This window comes from Mobula hypostoma, chromosome 1 (genome assembly GCF_963921235.1).
Source record: "Mobula hypostoma chromosome 1, sMobHyp1.1, whole genome shotgun sequence".
Lineage (NCBI taxonomy): Eukaryota > Metazoa > Chordata > Chondrichthyes > Myliobatiformes > Myliobatidae > Mobula > Mobula hypostoma.
The window spans coordinates 185608697-185627906 of record NC_086097.1 but is presented as its reverse complement, the minus strand read 5'-3'; the positions used below and the strand labels follow the sequence as shown (position 1 = coordinate 185627906).

General features: G+C 42.8%; 1 protein-coding gene across 1 annotated transcript in view; it reads left to right on the top strand.

Moving 5' to 3' along the window:
• Positions 1–6722: 6722 nt before the first annotated feature.
• The window catches only part of otud6b (OTU deubiquitinase 6B), a 32818-nt gene continuing 20330 nt past the window's right edge, over positions 6723–19210 (top strand). Inside the window, exons 1-4 of the mRNA XM_063061471.1 lie at positions 6723–6884; positions 8517–8665; positions 10385–10483; positions 11406–11718. Coding sequence (XP_062917541.1) covers positions 6815–6884; positions 8517–8665; positions 10385–10483; positions 11406–11718 — 631 coding nt within the window. The 5' untranslated portion in view covers positions 6723–6814. The remainder of the gene's footprint in view (positions 6885–8516; positions 8666–10384; positions 10484–11405; positions 11719–19210) is intronic.

Sequence of the window (19210 nt, the reverse complement as noted above, 5' to 3'; positions counted from 1 at the left end):
GTCAGGAGAGGGGCGTGGAAAGGGGGTGAGGAGAGGGGAGATCGGCAAGGAGTGGGGAGAGGGGTGAGGAGGAGGGGCTAGGAGTGGAGAGGGACCGGGGAGAGGGGTGAGGGGGCAGAGAAAGGTTATGAGGGGGCGAGGAGAGGGGTTGAAAGGGTGAGTGGGGTGAGGATTGGCATTGAATGGGTGGGAAGGGTGTGGAAAGGGGCTGAATGGGTGAGAGGGCAAGGAGAAGGAAGAGGAGCAAAGAGGTTGAGGGGTGAGGAGTAGAGAGAAGGGCTGGGGAGAGGAGGCAAGGAGAGAGTCTGTGGGTGAGAGGGGGTGAGGGAAGGGACGTGGGTACAAAGGGACAAGGAGAGGGGCTGAAGGGTTGGAGAGGCGAGCTGAATGAGGAGCAAGGAGTGGGGAGAGGGAAGAGGGGCTGAGTGGGTACGAGGACCGAGGAATGGGGAGAAGAGCTGAGGCAGGAGAGTGGGCGAGGAGGGTGTCTGTGGTTGAGAAGGTGGAGGGGCTGAGGGGTGTGGGGCAAGAAGAGGGGCAGAGAGGGTGAGAGGCTGTGGTTTAGAGGGAGCGAGGACTGCAAAGAGGGGATGTGGGGTGAGGAGAGGGGGTGAGGAGCAGGGAGAGGAAAGGGCTGTGGATGAGAGGGGTGTGTGGGGGTGAGGAGTGGTGAGAGGGACTGAGGAGATTGTGGAGGTGAGGAGTGGGGAGATGGGGGAAAGAGAAAGGCAACAGGAGTGGAGAGAGTGTAGAGAGGGAGAGAGGCCAGAGGAGTGTGGAAAGGGGAGGCAGGGGAGTGGGGTGAGAGGAGATGGCGAGGGGGGAGAGGGAGATGGGGCAGAGGAGTAGGAGTGGAGAGGAGAGGATGAAATGGAGAAGTGAGAGGGGAGGGCGCGAGGGATGTGGTGAGACGAAGGAGGAAAGGAGAAAGTGGGGATGTGGGCACGGTGGGTGGTGAAAGTTGAAGGGGGGGAGGAGGAGGGAACAGATGGAGTGGTCGAGGAGGGGGGATGGTTTTAGGGTGAGGGAGGGTGGAAGGGAGAGTGGAATAATGCAGATTTGGAGGGGGAGCAGGAATTTGTGAGGGAGGATGAAGGAGGAGAGGGACAGGGAGGAGAGTGTGAGGATGTGTTGGGGAACATAGTGGAGGGGCTAGTGATAGAATAGGGGAGGGTGGGGAGAGGGAGGACAGGTGGGAAGAGGGAGGGGAGGAGGGATGGGCGTAGAGAGGAGTGGTTAGCGGGTGGGGGTGGAAGAGGAGGGTGTGTAGAGAATGGGGTGGGAAGGGGTTGGGAGAGGAGAAAGGAATGGTGGGACTGGGGAGGTGGGGAAGAGAATGGAATGGAGGAATGAGGTGAGTTGGGTGAGAGGAGGGGGTGGAGTGGGGATGGATGAGGTGGGGATGTGATGAGGGGATAGGGAGTGATGGAGGAGGGAGTGGAGGGATGGGCAATGGAGAGGAGGGGTGGGGTGGGGGAAGGTTTGAGGAGGAGGAGAGGGTGAAGGAGGGGTGAGAAGGGGTTGTGGAGAATAGAGTAAGGAGGGATAGCTGGTGGGTCGCAGGTCGGTACCTGATACTCTAGCAGTTGTGTGTTGGGGAGCATGTTGAGGGTTGTAGGCATAACTCACTGACTTGGCAGATATCCTAGTCTAGCTGTGAACTAAGAAGACCACATTTTCACAGGAGCGATCAATGTCAGTCATTCCAAGAATAACTTGTTACATGTCTCTCTGTGATTACTCAAACAGGGATTGATGTCATCACACAGATTTGTGATGTAAAATCAGGATCTTGATGCTTGGATGACACACATCGTGAAGTGCCTGTTCAAATTTCCAAGTGGTGTGAGATAACGTAGAAATAGTTGTAACAGTATTTCACTCTGGAAAGATCAATTGCCATTGCATAAAATTGTAACGTGGGCAAGTGTTATGGAACTGAACTTCAAAGCACATGTTTGTACGGGGTGTCAGACGTCCATTTATCCACTGCTTTCTGATTTCTTTCTGGTTATCTCATTGTGTTTGCTGATGAAACACCAACCTTCTGAGCCAATGTAGAATTTGATGCTTCTCTAAGCAACACTATAAACTACTAGTTGACACAAGAGTTGGGATTTTGGTTAGTAACATGCGTCTCTGTGGATGTAAGTCTGGATAACGGCTTCAGCACATGAATGAAGGCACTTATCTGAAGCTCAGATGAGGTTGCTCTAGCAAACAAAATGAAAGAAAATTCTGAGGGCTTCTACAGATATATTAATAGCAAAATGATAGTAAGGGACAAAATTGCTCCTCTGAAAGATCAGAATGGTAATCTATGCATGGAGCTGAAAGAGATGGAGATCTTGAATGGATTTTTTGAATCTGTATTTACTCGGGAGACGGATACAGAGTCTTGTGAGACAATGCAGCAGCAAAATTATGGACCCTATACAGATGACAGTGGAGGAGGTATTTACTGTCCTAAGAGAAATTGGGACAGATAATTCCACAGGGCCTGACAATGTGTTTCCCTTGGACCCCTGTGGGAGGCAAGTGCAGAAATTGCGGGAGCCCTTGCAGTGACATTTAAAACATCCATAGCTATGGATGTGAGGTGCTGGAGGTTTGGAGGATAGTTAATGTTGTTCCGTTGTTTAAGAAATGCTCTGAGAACAAGCCAGGAAATTATAGGCCGCTGAAACTGACATCGGTAGTGGGAAAGTTATTGGAAGGTACTTGAAGGGACCAGATATGTAAGTATTTGGATAGACAGGGACTGATTAGGGATAACACAGCTTTGAGCAGATCCATAATTCAAAGTATATCTTTTGATGTTAAGCTCCCAGCTATGGCCTTCTTTTAGCCACGACTCAGGGCATTTTGTTAAAAGGAACAATAGTATGGACTATTAGTGAAATAGGGAGGAGACTCAAACGTCCGAGATGCAGAGGGACTTAGGAGTCGTTATGCAAGACTCTCAGAAGGTTAATTTCAAGTCTGTGGTAAAGAAGGCAAATGCAATTTTGTCATTTCTTTCAAGGGGAATAGAATATATTAGCAAGGAAACATATAAATCTACAGCACATTACTGGCCCTTCGGCCCACAATGCTGTATGACCATTTAACCAACACTAGAAGCTGCCTAGAATTTTCCTACTGCATAGCCCTCTATTTTTCTAAGCTCCATGCACCTATTTAATTGTCCCTTAAAATACCCTATTGTATCCGCCTCTACCACCTTCGCTGGCAGTACATTTCACACACCCACCACTTCCTGTGTGAAAAACCTCTGACATCCCCTTGTACCTGCTTTCAAGCACCTTAGAATTGTGCCCCGCAACACACATCAAAGTTGCTGGTGAACGCAGCAGGCCAGGCAGCATCTCTAGGAAGAGGTACAGTCGACGTTTCGGGCCGAAACCCTTCATCAGGACTAACTGAAAGAAGAGCTAGTAAGAGATTTGAAAGTGGGGAGTGGGAGGGGGAGATCCAAAATGATAGGAGAAGACAGGAGGGGGAGGGATGGAGCTAAGAGCTGGACAGTTGATTGGCAAAAGGGATATGAGAGGATCATGGAACAGGATACCTAGGGAGAATGAAAAGGGGGAGGCGGGGAAAACCCAGAGGATGCGCAAGGGGTATAGTGAGGGGGACAGAGGGAGAAAAAGGAGAGAGAGAAAAAGAATGTGTGTATATAAATAAATCACGGATGTGGTACGGGGGGGAGGTGGGTTACAATTACAGAGGAAGTGCAGTGCAGGCAGACAAGAAGTGCAGGGCCATGATGAGGTTTTGAGGACAAGAATTCATCTTAATATACTATGGGACTGTATAATAGTCTTATAATAGTGTGATAGAAGCTGTCCCTGACCCTGATGGCCCTCGTGTTAGCCATTTTAGCCCTAGGGAAAAAGCCTTTTGTTATCCACATGATCAATGTCTCTCATCATCTTATACACCTCTATCAGTCACCTCTCATCCTCCGTCGCTCCAAGGTGGAAAGGCCAAGTTCACTCAACCTGTTCTCATAAGGCATGCTCTCCAATCCAGGCAACATCCTTATTAATCTCCTCTGCACTCTCCATAGTATCCACATACTTCCTGTAATGAGGTGATCAGAACTGAACACAGTACTCCAAGTGGGGTCTAACTAAGGTCTTGTATAGCTGTAACATTACCTCACGGCTCTTGAATTCAATCCCACGGTTGATGAAGGCCAAGACACCATATGCCTTCTTAACACTGTCAACCTGCGCAGCAGCTTTGACTACCCTATTGACATGGACCCCAAGAGCTCGCTGATCCTCCACACTGCCAAGAGTCTTATCACAATATTATATTCTGTCTTCAAATTTGACTTACTGAAATGAACCACTTCACACTTATCTGGGTTGAACTCCATTTGCCACTTCTCATCCCAGTTCTCCATCCTACCGATGTCCCGCTGTAACCTCTGACAACCCTCCAGACTATCCATAACACGCCCAACTTTTGTGTCATTAGCAAACTTACTAACCTACCCTTCTACTTCTTCATCCAGGTCATTTATAAAATTCACAAAAAGGACGGGTCCCAGAACAGATCCCTGTGGAAAACCACTGGTCACTGTCCTTCTTGCAGAATACAAACCATCCACAACCATCCTTTGCCTTCCGTGGTCAAGCTAATTCTGGATCCATAAAGCAAGGTCTCCTTGGATCCCATGCCTCATTACTTTCTGAATGAGCCTTGCACAGGGAACCTTTTCAAATACCTGCTGAAATCCATATACACAACATCCATTGCTTTACCTTCATGAATGTGTTTTGTTACATCCTCAAAGAATTCAATCAGGTTCGTAAGGCATAACCTGCCCTTGTCAAAGCCATGCTGACTATCCCTAAGCAAGGAGATAATATTGAGCCTTTATAAGACACTAGACAGGCTGCACTTGGAGTCAATAGTTTTAGGCCCCATAACTCAGAAAGGGTGTGTTGTCATTGGAGATATTCCAGAGGAGATTCATAAGGCTGATTCTGGGAATGAAAGGATTAATATATGAAGAACGCTTGGTAGCTTTGGGCCAGTACTCACTGGAATTTAGAAGACTAAAGGGGGGAAGGGAGAATCTCATTGAAACCTACTGATTGTTGAAAGGATTAGATAACGTAGATGTGAAGAAGTTGTTTCCTATGGTGGGGTATCCAGAATTAGAGGGCACAGCCTCAAAATTGAGGGGCAAACTTTTAGAACGGAGATTAGGAGGATTTTATTTTTAGCCAAACAGTAGTGAATATGTGGAACACTCTGCCACAGTCTGCAGTGGAGGCCAAGTCCTTGGGTATATTTAAAGTGGAAGTTGATAGTTTCCTGAATGGTCAGGGCATCAAAGGTTATAGCAAGAAGGTAGGTGTATGGGGTTGAATGGGATCCGGGATCAGCCATGATGGAATGGTGGAGCAGACTCAATGGGCTGAATAGCCTAATTCTGCTCCTATGTCTTATTGTGATGAGCAGGTAAGGAGATAAGGTGAGAGAGCAAAATGGGAATGGTGAAAGAGGGTGGGCATTTCCTGAAGCCTGAGAAATCGATGTTCATGCCATCAGGTTGGAGGCTACCCAGATGGAATATAAGGTGTTGTTTACACAAGATGCTGGTTTTAATATCACTGACATATATCATGAAATATGTTGTTAATAAAAAAACTATAAATTACAAATTAAATTGAATTAGTGGTGTGAAAAGAGAACAAAAAATAGTGAGGTGCATGGGTTCATTGTCGATTCAGAAATCTCACAGCTACCATGACTTTCTTTCCTCGAACATTTCCATGGCCCGAAACGTCAACTGTACTTTTTTCCCCATAAATGCTGCCTGGCCTGCAGAGTTCCTCCAGCATTTTGTGTGTGTTGCTTGGCTTTCCAGCACCTGCAGATTTTCTCATTTGTTGTTACTCTAATAAATTTTGTTATGCGTATTTCGATCAGAAGGTGGTTGGATTGACAAAATGTTCTGCTTACTCAATGCCACATTCCGCTCAGCTTGGGCAGAGGTAATCAAGAAACCAATTACATTGACAGAAGAAGTTGCCTGTTATTTAAAAAAAAACATATATTTAAATTTTTTTTCCTGAATTAAGTCATCAGTTGTTGAATGTAGAAACCCAGGCGATATTTCTCAGCTGTTTTTTCTTGGGTGGCATGACATTACAACCAGGGTGGGCACAGTAAGACTGCAAAGTGAGTGGCAGGCAAACATTCCCTCAGACAATCTGGCCTAATATTTTACCGCACACTTCAATTCAATGAGGTATAATGGCTATATCTCTACAACTAGATATTTAATATAGAGGCCACTTCTTACTTTTATAAAAATATCGCTGTAATAAATGGTATTCTTGAACCAAATTTACAGTGATATTTTAAGTTACCCGCATTCATGTAAACTCAGAATGAAAGGTTAATTATGCTTATCGGAATATACGATAAATGCCTACAAGTTCCTTCGTTTAAAAAATTAACTGCTTGTAGTTGCAAGTTGTCAATGTAAGGTCAGCGAGCTGTTGGTCTCTAGAAATGGTACAGCTGGAAGTAATATAAATCTTCCAATTATAAAAATACTGTTCAATTGATCGCATCTGGGTTTAACTACCTAAGAATACTCAATTAATATTTTATATTTGGTGTGTGGCCCTGCATTTCACGTAGTGACAAGGGGCAGTATTTTGCGATGCACATCACACCATGTGGTACAGCTTTAATTTTTTTGGGGACAGGGTTGAAAGGGCAAACGTGAGAGGTGGTGCTGCCGCTCTGTTCGTAGGCCGCAGAGAAGTGTGCTGCTAACGCCATGGAGGAAATAGAAACGGAGGAGGACAAGCTTTTAAAAAGACACCGCAAAGAAAAGAAGGAATTGCAGGGTAGGCGAAATCCAGCTGAGGAAGGCGAGGGCTGAGGGCCGAGGGTCAGTGTGCTCTGCGGAGCCTGCGCTTTCCAGCAGCGAGGTCGCGGGCACCGTGCTGCCAGCTTGCAGGGAGCAAGGCCTCCTACTGGAACTCTGATTCCAACTCGATGGATCTTCTCCCTCCCGCCAGATTCTCTTCCCCTTCCGACTGGCTCCTCTTACCCCACCACCACCGGCTCCCCTGTGGCTCAAATTTACCTCCTTGTAGGCACGTCCTCCAATGTATTATTCACTGTATGTAGGCATTTTAAAAGGCTTTGCATGTTAAAATGCTAAATATTATTATGTCTTCGTAGAGTGAATTGCAGCTAAAATACAGGGAATGAAAAATGCCGTCGCTAAAAATGACCCACTCTCCTCTCCCACTGGCTCCACTTACCCCCCTCCCCAACGATCCCAAAAGGTCTTCTTCCCACCCTCCCAATAGCTCCTCTTCCCCCACCCCACCCTCGCACTGGAAGCTGTCTTCCCCTGCCCCCCATCCCACCCCTCACTACCGCCAGCTCCTCTCCCAACACCTCTTCCCATCCTGCCAGCTTGCACTACTCCTTGCACTAGAAAGTAGTAATTCAACGAATTATAAATTATATTAGTGCATTCAGCTACTTCATTTCAAGTAATCCTAAATTTAAATTAGGCACAGTATTAGTGCTGCTAATACGTTTATTGTGCTTGAAAAGATGTTATAATTTCAATGAGGTTTCCGTTTTCTCCACTGTTGGCATAAAAACGTGATAAGTCCGCAGTTACATGTTGAGAGGATGTTTCATTCAGGGTTGGAGATGTACCCAAGTCTATTGAAAACATCTTGGTTCTTTACATGTGCTACAATTTTCAGTGGGAAATGTCCTTTTGGTGAAATAGAAAGTAGGAAGGCAAGAAAGTACAAATAACTGGTAGATTATATATTGTTCCCCCAAAACCATATTGAGCCTTTGTTTTGATTGCTGTTTGATCTAAAATGGAAATTTAAAAAAATTAATATGTACTGTTTTGTATAAATCACTTTATTTCCAGTGAGAAAGTAAATCAGAACCCTTACTGAACAATGAAAAAAATTGATGTAATGGATTTTATTTTAAAAGCAATATTGCTGTGAATAAAGCAAGAATATTGTAACAGTTTCATTTAAAAAAAAATGTACTTTATAACTTTAAGGATTTAGATGCAGATTTATCCAGAGATAAAGTAGCTTATTAGGATGATAAGCATAACGGCCAAGAGTAAAATTATTCAAAGATTGGAATAAATTTGTATGTCCTGTCTTTCAATTAGGATTGCATTTCTTATAAATTTGGATAAATCCTGAATAATGCTTCAGTAAGTAATTATAATTATTTCTGCTTGTGGTACTATACTACTTTTGCTGACTTACCTGACATAGTCTGGAAAGTTATGTTACTTAAGGATATTACTGAACAACTCTCAGGGTTTGAACTTAGTCTAATGTTTTATCAGCTGAATAGTCAACTAAATTTACCTCCTTGTAGGCACGTCCTCCAATGTATTATTCACTGTATGTAGATATTTTAAAAGGCTTTGCATGTTAAAATGCTAAATATTATTATGTCTTCATTTTGAATTGCAGCTAAAATACAGGGAATGAAAAACGCCATCGCTAAAAATGACAAGAGAAGAAGAAAACAACTGGTAGAAGAAGTAGCAAAAATTGAGGCCGAGCTGGAACTAAGGCATGAAGAGGAACTAAAGCAATTCTCACTTGATAAGTCTAATATGGTGAGTAACTGGCATTGTGTTTAGACCTTAAAGAAAAAAAATCGCCCCTTTTCAAATAAAACTATTAAAAGGGATGAAGTATTGAGGTATTTCAAGTATGTCTCAGTTTGGCTTTAATAAACTGTCATCTGATGCTAGAAAGAGATGTAAAAAATGTTCCTGTCATTTCACCAGTCTATCACTTTTGCAAATCCCAAAAAAAATTGGCAATAATTGCATTTATATCTATCACTTTGGATGCGGGCTAAACAGTGCTGACCTCAAGCAGTTTTAAAACTGGAATGTTACCATGGAAGCCTGCTGAACAATTGGAGGAACATTGTAACGACTTCAGTGTAATCAGAAAAAAAGCCGATCGTTAAACTTTCACATTTAGAGAGTTGATGATAGAGGATAATTGTGAAGAACAAACTATTTTTGATTAAAATAATTAATGTTGGTCACCAGCCGAGTCATTTTTAAGGTTACTTAAGGTGAAATATAGATTGTTAAATATACTTTGTTTTTACCTTCATCCGAGGGCATGGCTGCTTTTTTTTGTAGCACACCTACTTTGTTTTAAGCCATAAAGCATTTATTGCACCAGTTTCATTTGGTAACATGGCCTTTGAGCTTACAGTTTGGAATTAAATCAATGTAAATGCCCTAAAATTTCTGTTAACTTGATATCTGTAGATGTTTTACATGAGGATCCCTGCAGCATCTGGTGACCTTGTGATCTTGTCTCAGAGGCTGACGTCAGAACATCTTTCAGAGGGTGAACCCTCGCAAGGTGACAAGCCCCAATGATGTACTTGGTAGGGCTCTGAAAACCTGTGCCAACCAAATGGTGGGTGCATTCAAAGACATTTCAATCTCTCATTGCTACAGTTAGAAATTCCCACCTACTGCGCAAGTGGAAGTGTACCAGTGTCCGTGAAGAGCAGGGTGAGCTGCCTTAACGACTATCATCCAGTAGCACTTACATCTATGGTGATGAAGTACTTTGCGAGGTTGGTTATGGCTGAACTCCTGCCTAAGCAAGGACCTGGACCCACTGCAATTTGGCAGTGGAAAGGGTAGTTCCTGGGTGTCAGCATCTTTGAGGATCTATCCTGTACCCACCATATCGATGTAGTTGCAAAGAAGGCATAACAACAGTTATATTTCATTAGGAGTTTGAGGAGATTTGGTATGTCACCAAAGGCCTTCATAAATTTCTACAGATTTACTGTGGAGAGCATTCTAACTGGCTGCATCACTGTTTGATCTGGTGGGGGGCGGGGTGGCACTGCACAGGATTGAAATAAGCTGCAGAAAGTTGTAAACTCAATCAGCTCCATCGTGGGCACTGGCCTCCCCAGCATCTAGGACATTTGCCAGGACGAATGTCTCAAAAGGGTGGTATCCGTCATTAAGGACACCCTTCACACAGGACACGCCCTTTTCTCATTGCTACCATCAGGGAGGAGGTACAGGAGCCTGAAGGCACACACTCAGTGATTCAGGAATAGTTCTTTTCCTCTGCCATCAGATTTCTGAATGGAGTTTGAATCCATGAACACTACCTCCCTATTTTTTTCTCTTTTTGCACTACTTATTTAATTTTTAAAAATATATATTTAGTATAATTTACAATAATGGTGTTCTCATTACACACTGTTGCTGCATAGCAACAAATTTCATGACATATGCCAATGATATTAAACCTAATTCTGATTCTATTTTATTTCCCTTCAGGTTGACTCTTCCACCAATGGGATTGCAAATTTGGAATTGGAAATAAATAACGAGAAAGAAGTTAAACAACTTCGGCTGTCCAAAGCACAGAAGAGAAGGGTGTGTAGTTTATTTTTAAATGTAGATATACAATTAAAAATTGTGTTTCACCTTTTTTAATGCTTTAAATTATTTGCCTTGTTTATTAATTGAAAAGAAATTTGAATAATACATCCTGAAAGATGCACTTCCAATGAGACCTGTTATTCCCAACGGAATCCGCAATGGTCCATTTCATGGCTAAGTCTTTGCTGAGCTGGGCACAGGGAAGATTGACAGACCCTAAAAGACCCATGCTCATGGCAACCACAAACAAACCGTATAAAAAGGCTGACATGGAGGGAAGGGAATGCTTGAGGTGATTTGCCCATAGTGAAGTGGAAATGATTATTGAGCAGAAATCATGGCTTGATGCTTTGAGGTGCATAAAATTAAAAGGCTGCAAGCAATGAAAGAGAAAGGAAAACTGGGTGAGGAAAATATTTTGACAAGTGGAGTACAGATCTGGTAGATCAGTGCATTAGCATCAGAATGGGGATCCTTTAATTTGTGTCTTATGGGGGATTTGGGTGCAATGTGCTGATTGTTTATCGATGATTCTTCAGTGATGGTTATTAATTCTTAAATTTCTATCAATGAATGTGTAAGTCTCCTTGGGAAACTATCTGAGTCCTGAAAAAATGTGAAGCACACCGAGGTATAGTAAATAGCATACAAAAGTGTGCAGTCTGATTTTTCTAATTAGATTGATTTCCTGTGGTTAGTTTGATATAAAATTGATATAATTGCAGTTATCTACAATTGTGTATTATAAATGGGCACTAATCTATTCAGTTCACTTTACAATAGATACTTTAATGTTGAATACTTCAGTAGAATACATACTTTACATAAATAGTATCTTCTAAAGTGATTTTGATTGCATATTGTGTTATGAACTTAACTTTCAACTATAAAAATATATTTTCAATGCCGCTACAAGGAGAAGAAAGCTGCTCAGGAGAAAGAAAGAGAAGAGAGAATAGCTGAAGCTGAAGTTGAGAACTTGAAAGGAGCCCGGTATCTTGAAAATCAGAAACTTGCTGAAATTCTTGCTTCAAGGAAATTGCAGATTAAGCAGATCCCATCTGATGGTCACTGCATGTACAAAGCTATTGAAGACCAACTCAGCAACCAGAATAGTCTACTAACACTTGTGGAGCTAAGGTCACTGGCAGCTGAATACATGAGAAGTCATGTGGATGATTTCCTACCTTTTCTGACCAACTCTAATACAGGCGATATGTATACACCTGGTAAGTATTTAAATGATGCTTCAGAGGCATACAATTACCAATTCTGTTAAGAATTAAACTTAGAGTTATAGTTTGTGCTTTTATATGGAAGAAGCCTCATGTCTGAAATGAGTTTGTGCTGCACTAACGTTTTTGCTAATGGATGGTGGTGTACTGTTTGCTCTGTTCTCACGTGACCGGTTGAGAAAGTCATGAAATTTCACTGTTTACCTTTACTTCATCTAAAGTCAATCAGAGTAACTTAGAGTGGCGTGATCAGTATCTGACATTAATGCTAATGACACTCACTTACACTGGCCTGTTCTGCCATTCTGCAGAACAATGGTACTTCTCTGTCTCACATTCATTTTCATGTTAAATCTTCATAATCTCCTGATAATTTTTGGAGGTAATCAGTCTCTAGATATGTTAAGTCTTTTGTAAAGAAATTTATTCTCTCTTCAGTCTTGGAGTAGGCTGCCTCTTAACTGGATACTATTCTCTCTAGGGAATATAGTCCTACAAAAGTTCCATTGCAGGTAGTGCAGCTATTTCGTTGTTTTATTATCCCAGTTTATTTTTGAATTTTGTTGCGTGTGTGGGGTTTGCATATTTGCTCTATGGTTGTGCGGGTTTCCTCAGGATGTCCAGTTTGTTCCCGTGTCTCAGTAATATGCTGGTTGCTAGGTTGGAACATTGAGCAGTGCAGCACAGGAACAGGCCTTATGGCCCATAATGTCTCTGCTAACCATGGCGCCAAATTAATCCCTGTTCATGTCCCTGCCTAAATGTCTCTTAATGGTGCCATCTTATGTTTCCACTACTTCCCAGGGTGGCACATTCCAGCCCATCTATCTGTATGTGTGGTGTGGGAGGATGAACTTGCCTTGCAAATCTCCTTTAAATATTCCTGCCTCCCCCCCCCCCACTTTATTCTCAAGGTTTTGACATTTCCTCTCTGAGAAAAAGACTCTTGACTATCTATCCAATCTATGCCTGGTATAATTTTATATGGTTCTGTCTGGTCATCTCCTCTCTCTTCTTCCAGCCACCCACCCCCCCGTGTCCAGCAATCGAGAGAGGGCAATCCAAATTTGTCCAACCTCTTCGATAGCTAATGCTCTACAATCCCAGCAACATCCAGGTGAATCTCTTCTGTACTCTTTCAAAAGTATCTACATCCTTTTCGTAAAGTGGCAGCCAGAACTGTATGCAGTACTCTAAATGTGGCTTAACCAAAGTTTTATACAGTTGCAACAAGACTTCCTGACTTTTATACTCAGTGCCCTGATGGATAAAGGCAAGTATGCCATTTACCATCTTCACCGCCCTATCTACCTGTATCACCACTTTCAGGGAGCTATAGACTTGTAACCGAAAAGCCCTTCATATACTAATGCACCTCAGAGTCCTACCATATCCTGTATACTTTCCTCATTAATGTGATCTCCCAAAATGCAAGTCCTCACGCTTGTCTGGAAAAACACTATCTGCCATTTCTTTGCCCATATTTTCAGCAGTTTTACATTTTGGTGTATACTTTGATAACCTTCCTCAATATACATGTCTCTTGTGGTGTTTTTGCAACACACACACACACACACACACACACACACACACACACATACATGCTGGAGGAACTCAGCAGGTCAGGCACGATCTATGGAGAGAAATAAATCCTCCATAGCCACAGACAAGGCTGGTGCTGTCATAGTCTGGCAGACTGATCTCTACCCTGCTGAGGCCAGATGGCAGCTCTCAGACGCCTGCTTTTGCTTCTTAAATAGGACTCCACTAAAAAGCATCAGGCTATTGCTTCCTGCACCATCATCAACCTCATGGACTCTGGAGATCTTCCATATACTGTCACCAATCTCACTGGTCCCATACCCTGCACTGCTTGCTTCTGTTCCCTACTACGATCCACAAACTAACTGTCCTAGTAGTCCCATTGATTCCACCTGCTCCTGCTCTGCTGAAATCACATCTGCATACCTTGACTCCATTTTGTCTCCCTTAGTGCAGTTGCTTCCTACCTGTGTCTGTGATGTTTCAAATGCTCTCTATTACTTCACTCACTTTCAGTTCACTGGCCTGATCAACTTATTTTCATTATGAATGTGCAGTCCCTATACGCTTCCATCTCATTAGGAAGACTCCTCCCAATTTCTCCAAACCAAAATTGTAGCCACAGGCACTTGCATGGACCCCAGCTATGCCTACCTTTTTGTTGGCTTCGTGGAATAGTCCATGTTCCAAGACTACACTGATAATTTTCCCAACTGTTTCTCCACAACACTAACAAATGCATCAGTGCCGCTTTCTGCACCTATGCTGAGCTTGTCGACTTTATCAACTTTGTCTCCAACTTGCATCCTGCCCTCAGATGTGCTTGGTTCATTTCCGACACTTCTAACCTCTTTCTCAATTGCTCTGTCTCCATTTCCAGAGACAGACTATCTACTTTATACTTCATGGTCACCAAACAATTGATACTAGAACGTACAATCATTACAGCGATATTTGATTCTGCTCTTCCTGCTCCATGGATTACAAATCAATAGTAAATATTAAACATTTAAATTATAAATCATAAATAGAAAATAGAAAAATGGAAAGTAAGGTGGTGCAAAAAAATCGAGAGGCAGGTCCGGATATTTGGAGGGTACGGCCCAGAACCGGGTCAGGATCCGTTCAGCAGTCTTATCACAGTGGGAAAGAAGCTGTTCCCAAATCTGGCCGTACGAGTCTTCAAGCTCCTGAACCTTCTCCCGGAGGGAAGAGGGACGAAAAGTATGTTGACTAGCTGGGTCGTGTCCTTGATTATCTTGGCAGCACTTCTCCGACAGCGTGCGGTGTAAAGTGAGTCCACGGATGGGAGATTGGTTTGTGTGATGTGCTTCGCCGTGTTCACGATCTTCTGCAGCTTCCGGTCACTGCTCTTCCGGTCTTGGACAGGACAACTTCCATACCAGGTTATGATGCACCCTAGAAGAATGCTTTCTATGGTGCATCTATAAAAATTTGTGAAGGTTTTAGGGGACAGGCCAAATTTCTTTAGTTTTCTCAGGAAGTAAAGGCGCTGGTGAGCCTTCTTGGCAGTGGACTCTGCTTGGTTGGATCAAGTCAGGTCATTTGTGATATTGACCCCAAGGAACTTAAAGCTTTTGACCTGTTCCACTTGCGCACCACCAATGTAAATTGGGTCATGCGGTGCGCTACTCCTTCTGAAGTCAACAACCAATTCCTTCGTCTTGCTGACGTTGAGGGATAGGTTATTGTCTTCGCACCATGCCACCAGGTTCTTAATTTCCTCTCTGTACTCAAACTCATCATTACCCAAGATACTGACATCTTCTAGAAACCCACTGATTCTCAGTTATCCTGACCTTACCTCATCCCACCCTGGCACTTGCAAAAATGCTATTCCCTTTTCTCAGTTCCTCCGTCTTGACTGCATCTGTTCTCAGGATGTGGAATTCCATTCTAGAACATCTTTATGGCCTCTGTTTTAAAAACGGTGTTGCCCTTCCTTCACCATCGATGATACCCTTACCTGCCTCTCCTCCATTTCCTGGACATCTGCCTCACCCCATCCTCCTGCCATTATAACAAGGCTAGGGTTCCTCTTGTCCTTATCTACCACCCCACAAGCCTCCACATCCAGCACATCATTCTTTGCAACTTCTGCCATCTTCAATAGGATCCTGTCACTAGGCAGAACCTTCCTTTCTCTTCCCCTCCCATATTTCTCCACTTTCCATAGGGATCGTTCTCTTTGTGATTCTTTTGTCCACTCATCCTTCCTTCTGATTTCTTTCCTGGCACTTATCACTGCTCTTGCACCACCTCCCTCACCATCATTTAGGGCCCCAAATTATCCTTCTAGATAAGGCAATGCTTTACCTACGAGTATGTTGGGGTTACCTATTGAATCCAGTGCTCTCATTGCAGCCTTCTCTATATCGATGAGACCCAGTGCAGATTGGAGGATTGATGTACCAAGCACCATTGCTTTGTCCTCTGCTAAAGACATGATCTCATCACAGCCACCCATTTCAATATGACTTCCCATTCCCATACTGACATGTTCACTGTCTCAACTGCCACAATGAGGCCCAACTTGGGTTGGAGGAGCAACACCTCATAGTCCATCTGGAATGTGGCATGAACATTGATTTCTCTCACTACTAATTACTCCCCCTACCCTTTTATCCCCTCCCCCTTCCATTCCCAATTCTGGTTACTCACTCACCCCTTCCCCTTTTCTCCCCTGCCCTCAGGACCTGCTGATCACCTCTCTCTGGTTTCCCTCCTCCTTCTCTCGTTCCACAGTCCACTGTCCTTTCCTATTATATTCCTCTTTCAACCCTTTACCTTTTCCAGTTATCACCTCGCAGTTTCTCACATTGTCTTCCCTCCTCCACCCACGACCTTCCTCCTCATCTTGTCTCCTCTATCATCTGCTGTCTTGTACTCCCCCGCCACCTTATTCTGACCTTTGTCCCTTTTTCCAGGCCTGATGAAGCACCTTAGTCCAGAATAGATGCTGCCCTGTTCCTCCAGCATTTTATGTGTTGCTCAAATTTCCATCATCTGCCATCTTTCTTGTGTCTGCAAATTTTGTATTGTGTGCAGACTTACTAATCATTAGTCCTCCTTCACTTTTGTCCAAATTTCATCCAACTCAATCAGATTTATAAAACACAATCTCCCACGCATGAAGTTATTTCTGAACATTGCTAATAAGTTCATTCTTTCCTAGACGTGAGTAGATCCTATCTTTAAGAAAGGTTAAGTACTAAGTAAATTTTTCCTAGGATTGTAGGTTTTGGGATGTTAATGGTATGTATGTGGAAATAGAGTGTATATTTTGGGGTGGGATTGATGGGATTGCTTTGAGAAATGGCATAGGTGTGGTGGGCTAATTGGCTTCTGTGTCGTAAGGACACAGGAAGTAAAGCAATCCAATCTTTCAATGAAGTTGCTCCTCATTCTTGTATTCCAGTATAGGCCATTTCTTTGTGATATTTCTCCAGCGCAAACTTTTTTTTTCCAGGATAAATATTCTTCCCAGGTGTCACCAGTGAACCTAAACTACACACATGTATTTTCCTTTGAGCAACTGTGGGCCCACCAAAGCCCTGTAATTTTCGCTAGGTCATCTTACCCTCTGCTTTCTGTTCCCTTAATGTTAACTATGCATTTAATGAATTGACACAGTAAGATCCCACTGAACACCACTAGTTCAGCATTTCTCACTATTTCTATTCTTTCCTTGAATTTGAATTTTTCATGTTTTTTTTCTACTTAATGTCTCAAGCTATTCTCATCTCGTTATGGTTTCTCACTGTATGTTGTGTAGTTGGTGAATTAGCAGACTGACTTAACATTCCATCCTTCCACCTAAACCATCAGATAACTGATGGCCAAGTTCTGAACCCGTTATATCCCATTAGTCATCTGTCATTCTGGGGGAAAATGTTCCAACTGTTTAGTCCTTGTAATGACCTAATACGGTTACAATAATACATTAATGCCAACTATGGGAGATCCAGTTCTATACTAACATTTTATATGATCAAATGCCTTTGGAAAATCTTGGTTGCTTTTTCTTTACTTTTAAAATTTGAATGTCAGAAGTGTTTACAAAACTTTAAGCTTTGACAGCTGGTTAAGCCTGAATTAACCAGCTGTGAACATAGCTCTCTGGGTAACGATTGATCACGCCCTGAAACTTGTTGGGAGTTACAGCCTGTATTATTCCATGTTATGTTTCATATTCCTTGTGTGACTCAGGGCCTTGTTAATCATTTGGAAAGGCTTTGCTGAGGAAGTTATTATTTGAGAAACTCATTCAAGCAGGTTTAGTGTGAGACATGGGAACTGCAGGCTGGGAGGAAGGTCCTGTTTAATACATCCTTAATAATTCATTCCAGCATCGTTCTACCAATTATTGTTGGTATCTGGTCCGCAGATCACTGTTTTGTTTCCTTTCCTGAAAGGTGAAATTGCTGGTGCTGTCATTGACTTCCTGACTGCCGGATTGTTAAAGATCAAAATATAGATTGAGCAGAGCATTCCGAAATATAGGATTACTTCAACCTTGAGTACTATTCGGCAGCTGCCAAAATATATTCCACCTCTCAGCTGTTGACTCAGTCATATTGGACAACTCCGTATGCTTTCCATCACTATTTTTGTTGTTTTACTTTTAATCTAATGAACTTTGTTGCTTTATTTCTGTCATTGGTCAAATACTTATCCACACTTTTTTTAATCTGTCTATTTTACTTCTAAAATATTAAAGTCTGTCACAAACCTTGTGGCCCATCAGGCCGGTGCTTATGCCAGTTTCCATGGCATGAAGCAACTGAGAGTATGAGATTCCCCCCCCCCGATAAGGCCCCAGTCTATTGTGAGGTTAACCCCCAGCATTTTTGCCAGTACCCATTCTCAGCTGGGTAGACTGGAGCATTGTGTGGTTAAGCGTCCAAGTGGTTAAGACGTTGGACTAGCAATCTGAAGGTCATGAGTTCGAGTCCCAGCTGAGGCAGCGTGTTGTGTCCTTGAGCAAAGCACTTAACCACACACTGCTCCAGTCCACCCAGCTGAAAATGGGTATCGGCAAAAATGCTCGGGGTTAACCTCGCGATAGATTGGCGTCCTATCCGGGGGGGTGGGGGTGAGTTTTGTACTCTCAGTCGCTTCACGCCACGGAAACTGGCATAAGCACTGGCCTGATGAGCCTATAAGACTCGGGACAAAAGTCCATAAACTTCTAAAAGAGTACCTTTATTAGCTCTGTTTTACATAATCCACAGATTTCTAATGTTTGCTCTGTCTGAGCAACTTCCTGTCGCCAAATCTTGGACATCATTTCATGCACATCTATCAACTTACCTAGTTTATTACATTGGATCAGAATCTTTATCTCACAAATTTCTATATGACCTTCACCACCGATGTTTAGAAATCCCTTAGTGACTGCCCTGCTTTTTAAACTTAGGCATTCTGTACTTTTATTTTCTTTTAAACCCTTACAATGCTGCATATCTCTAGTGTTTATAATAGAAACACACTCTCTGTTTTGAAACTTTGTTATCCTTCTAAAAGATACTGCCTTTTGTTGCTTCAGGATTATTTTAGCTTAGTCAGTTGTGTAATCTTTCTGCTTGTGGCTGACGTAAGAGTGAAGAAGCTTTTCAGTAAAGGCTAAGGTGAACTTTAATACTGTGTGGATAGACATAATAAAAATGCTGTAAATATTTGTCCAGGTAAACATTGTAGAGAAAGAGACAAAGTAATTACTCCAGATTGTCAGTACTGGGAAAGTTTGAGATGTAACATGTTTTTTTCTGTAAGCACTGAGGCAGGAAAAGGAGGATTGGGAAGGAGAGAATGTAATTTATTCTCTTGTGCTTCACCCACTATTACAATATTTCCATGCCTCTATATTTGTTTAAAACTAGTCACATCTCCAACTTTTTCCATTGCTTACCTGAAACAACTT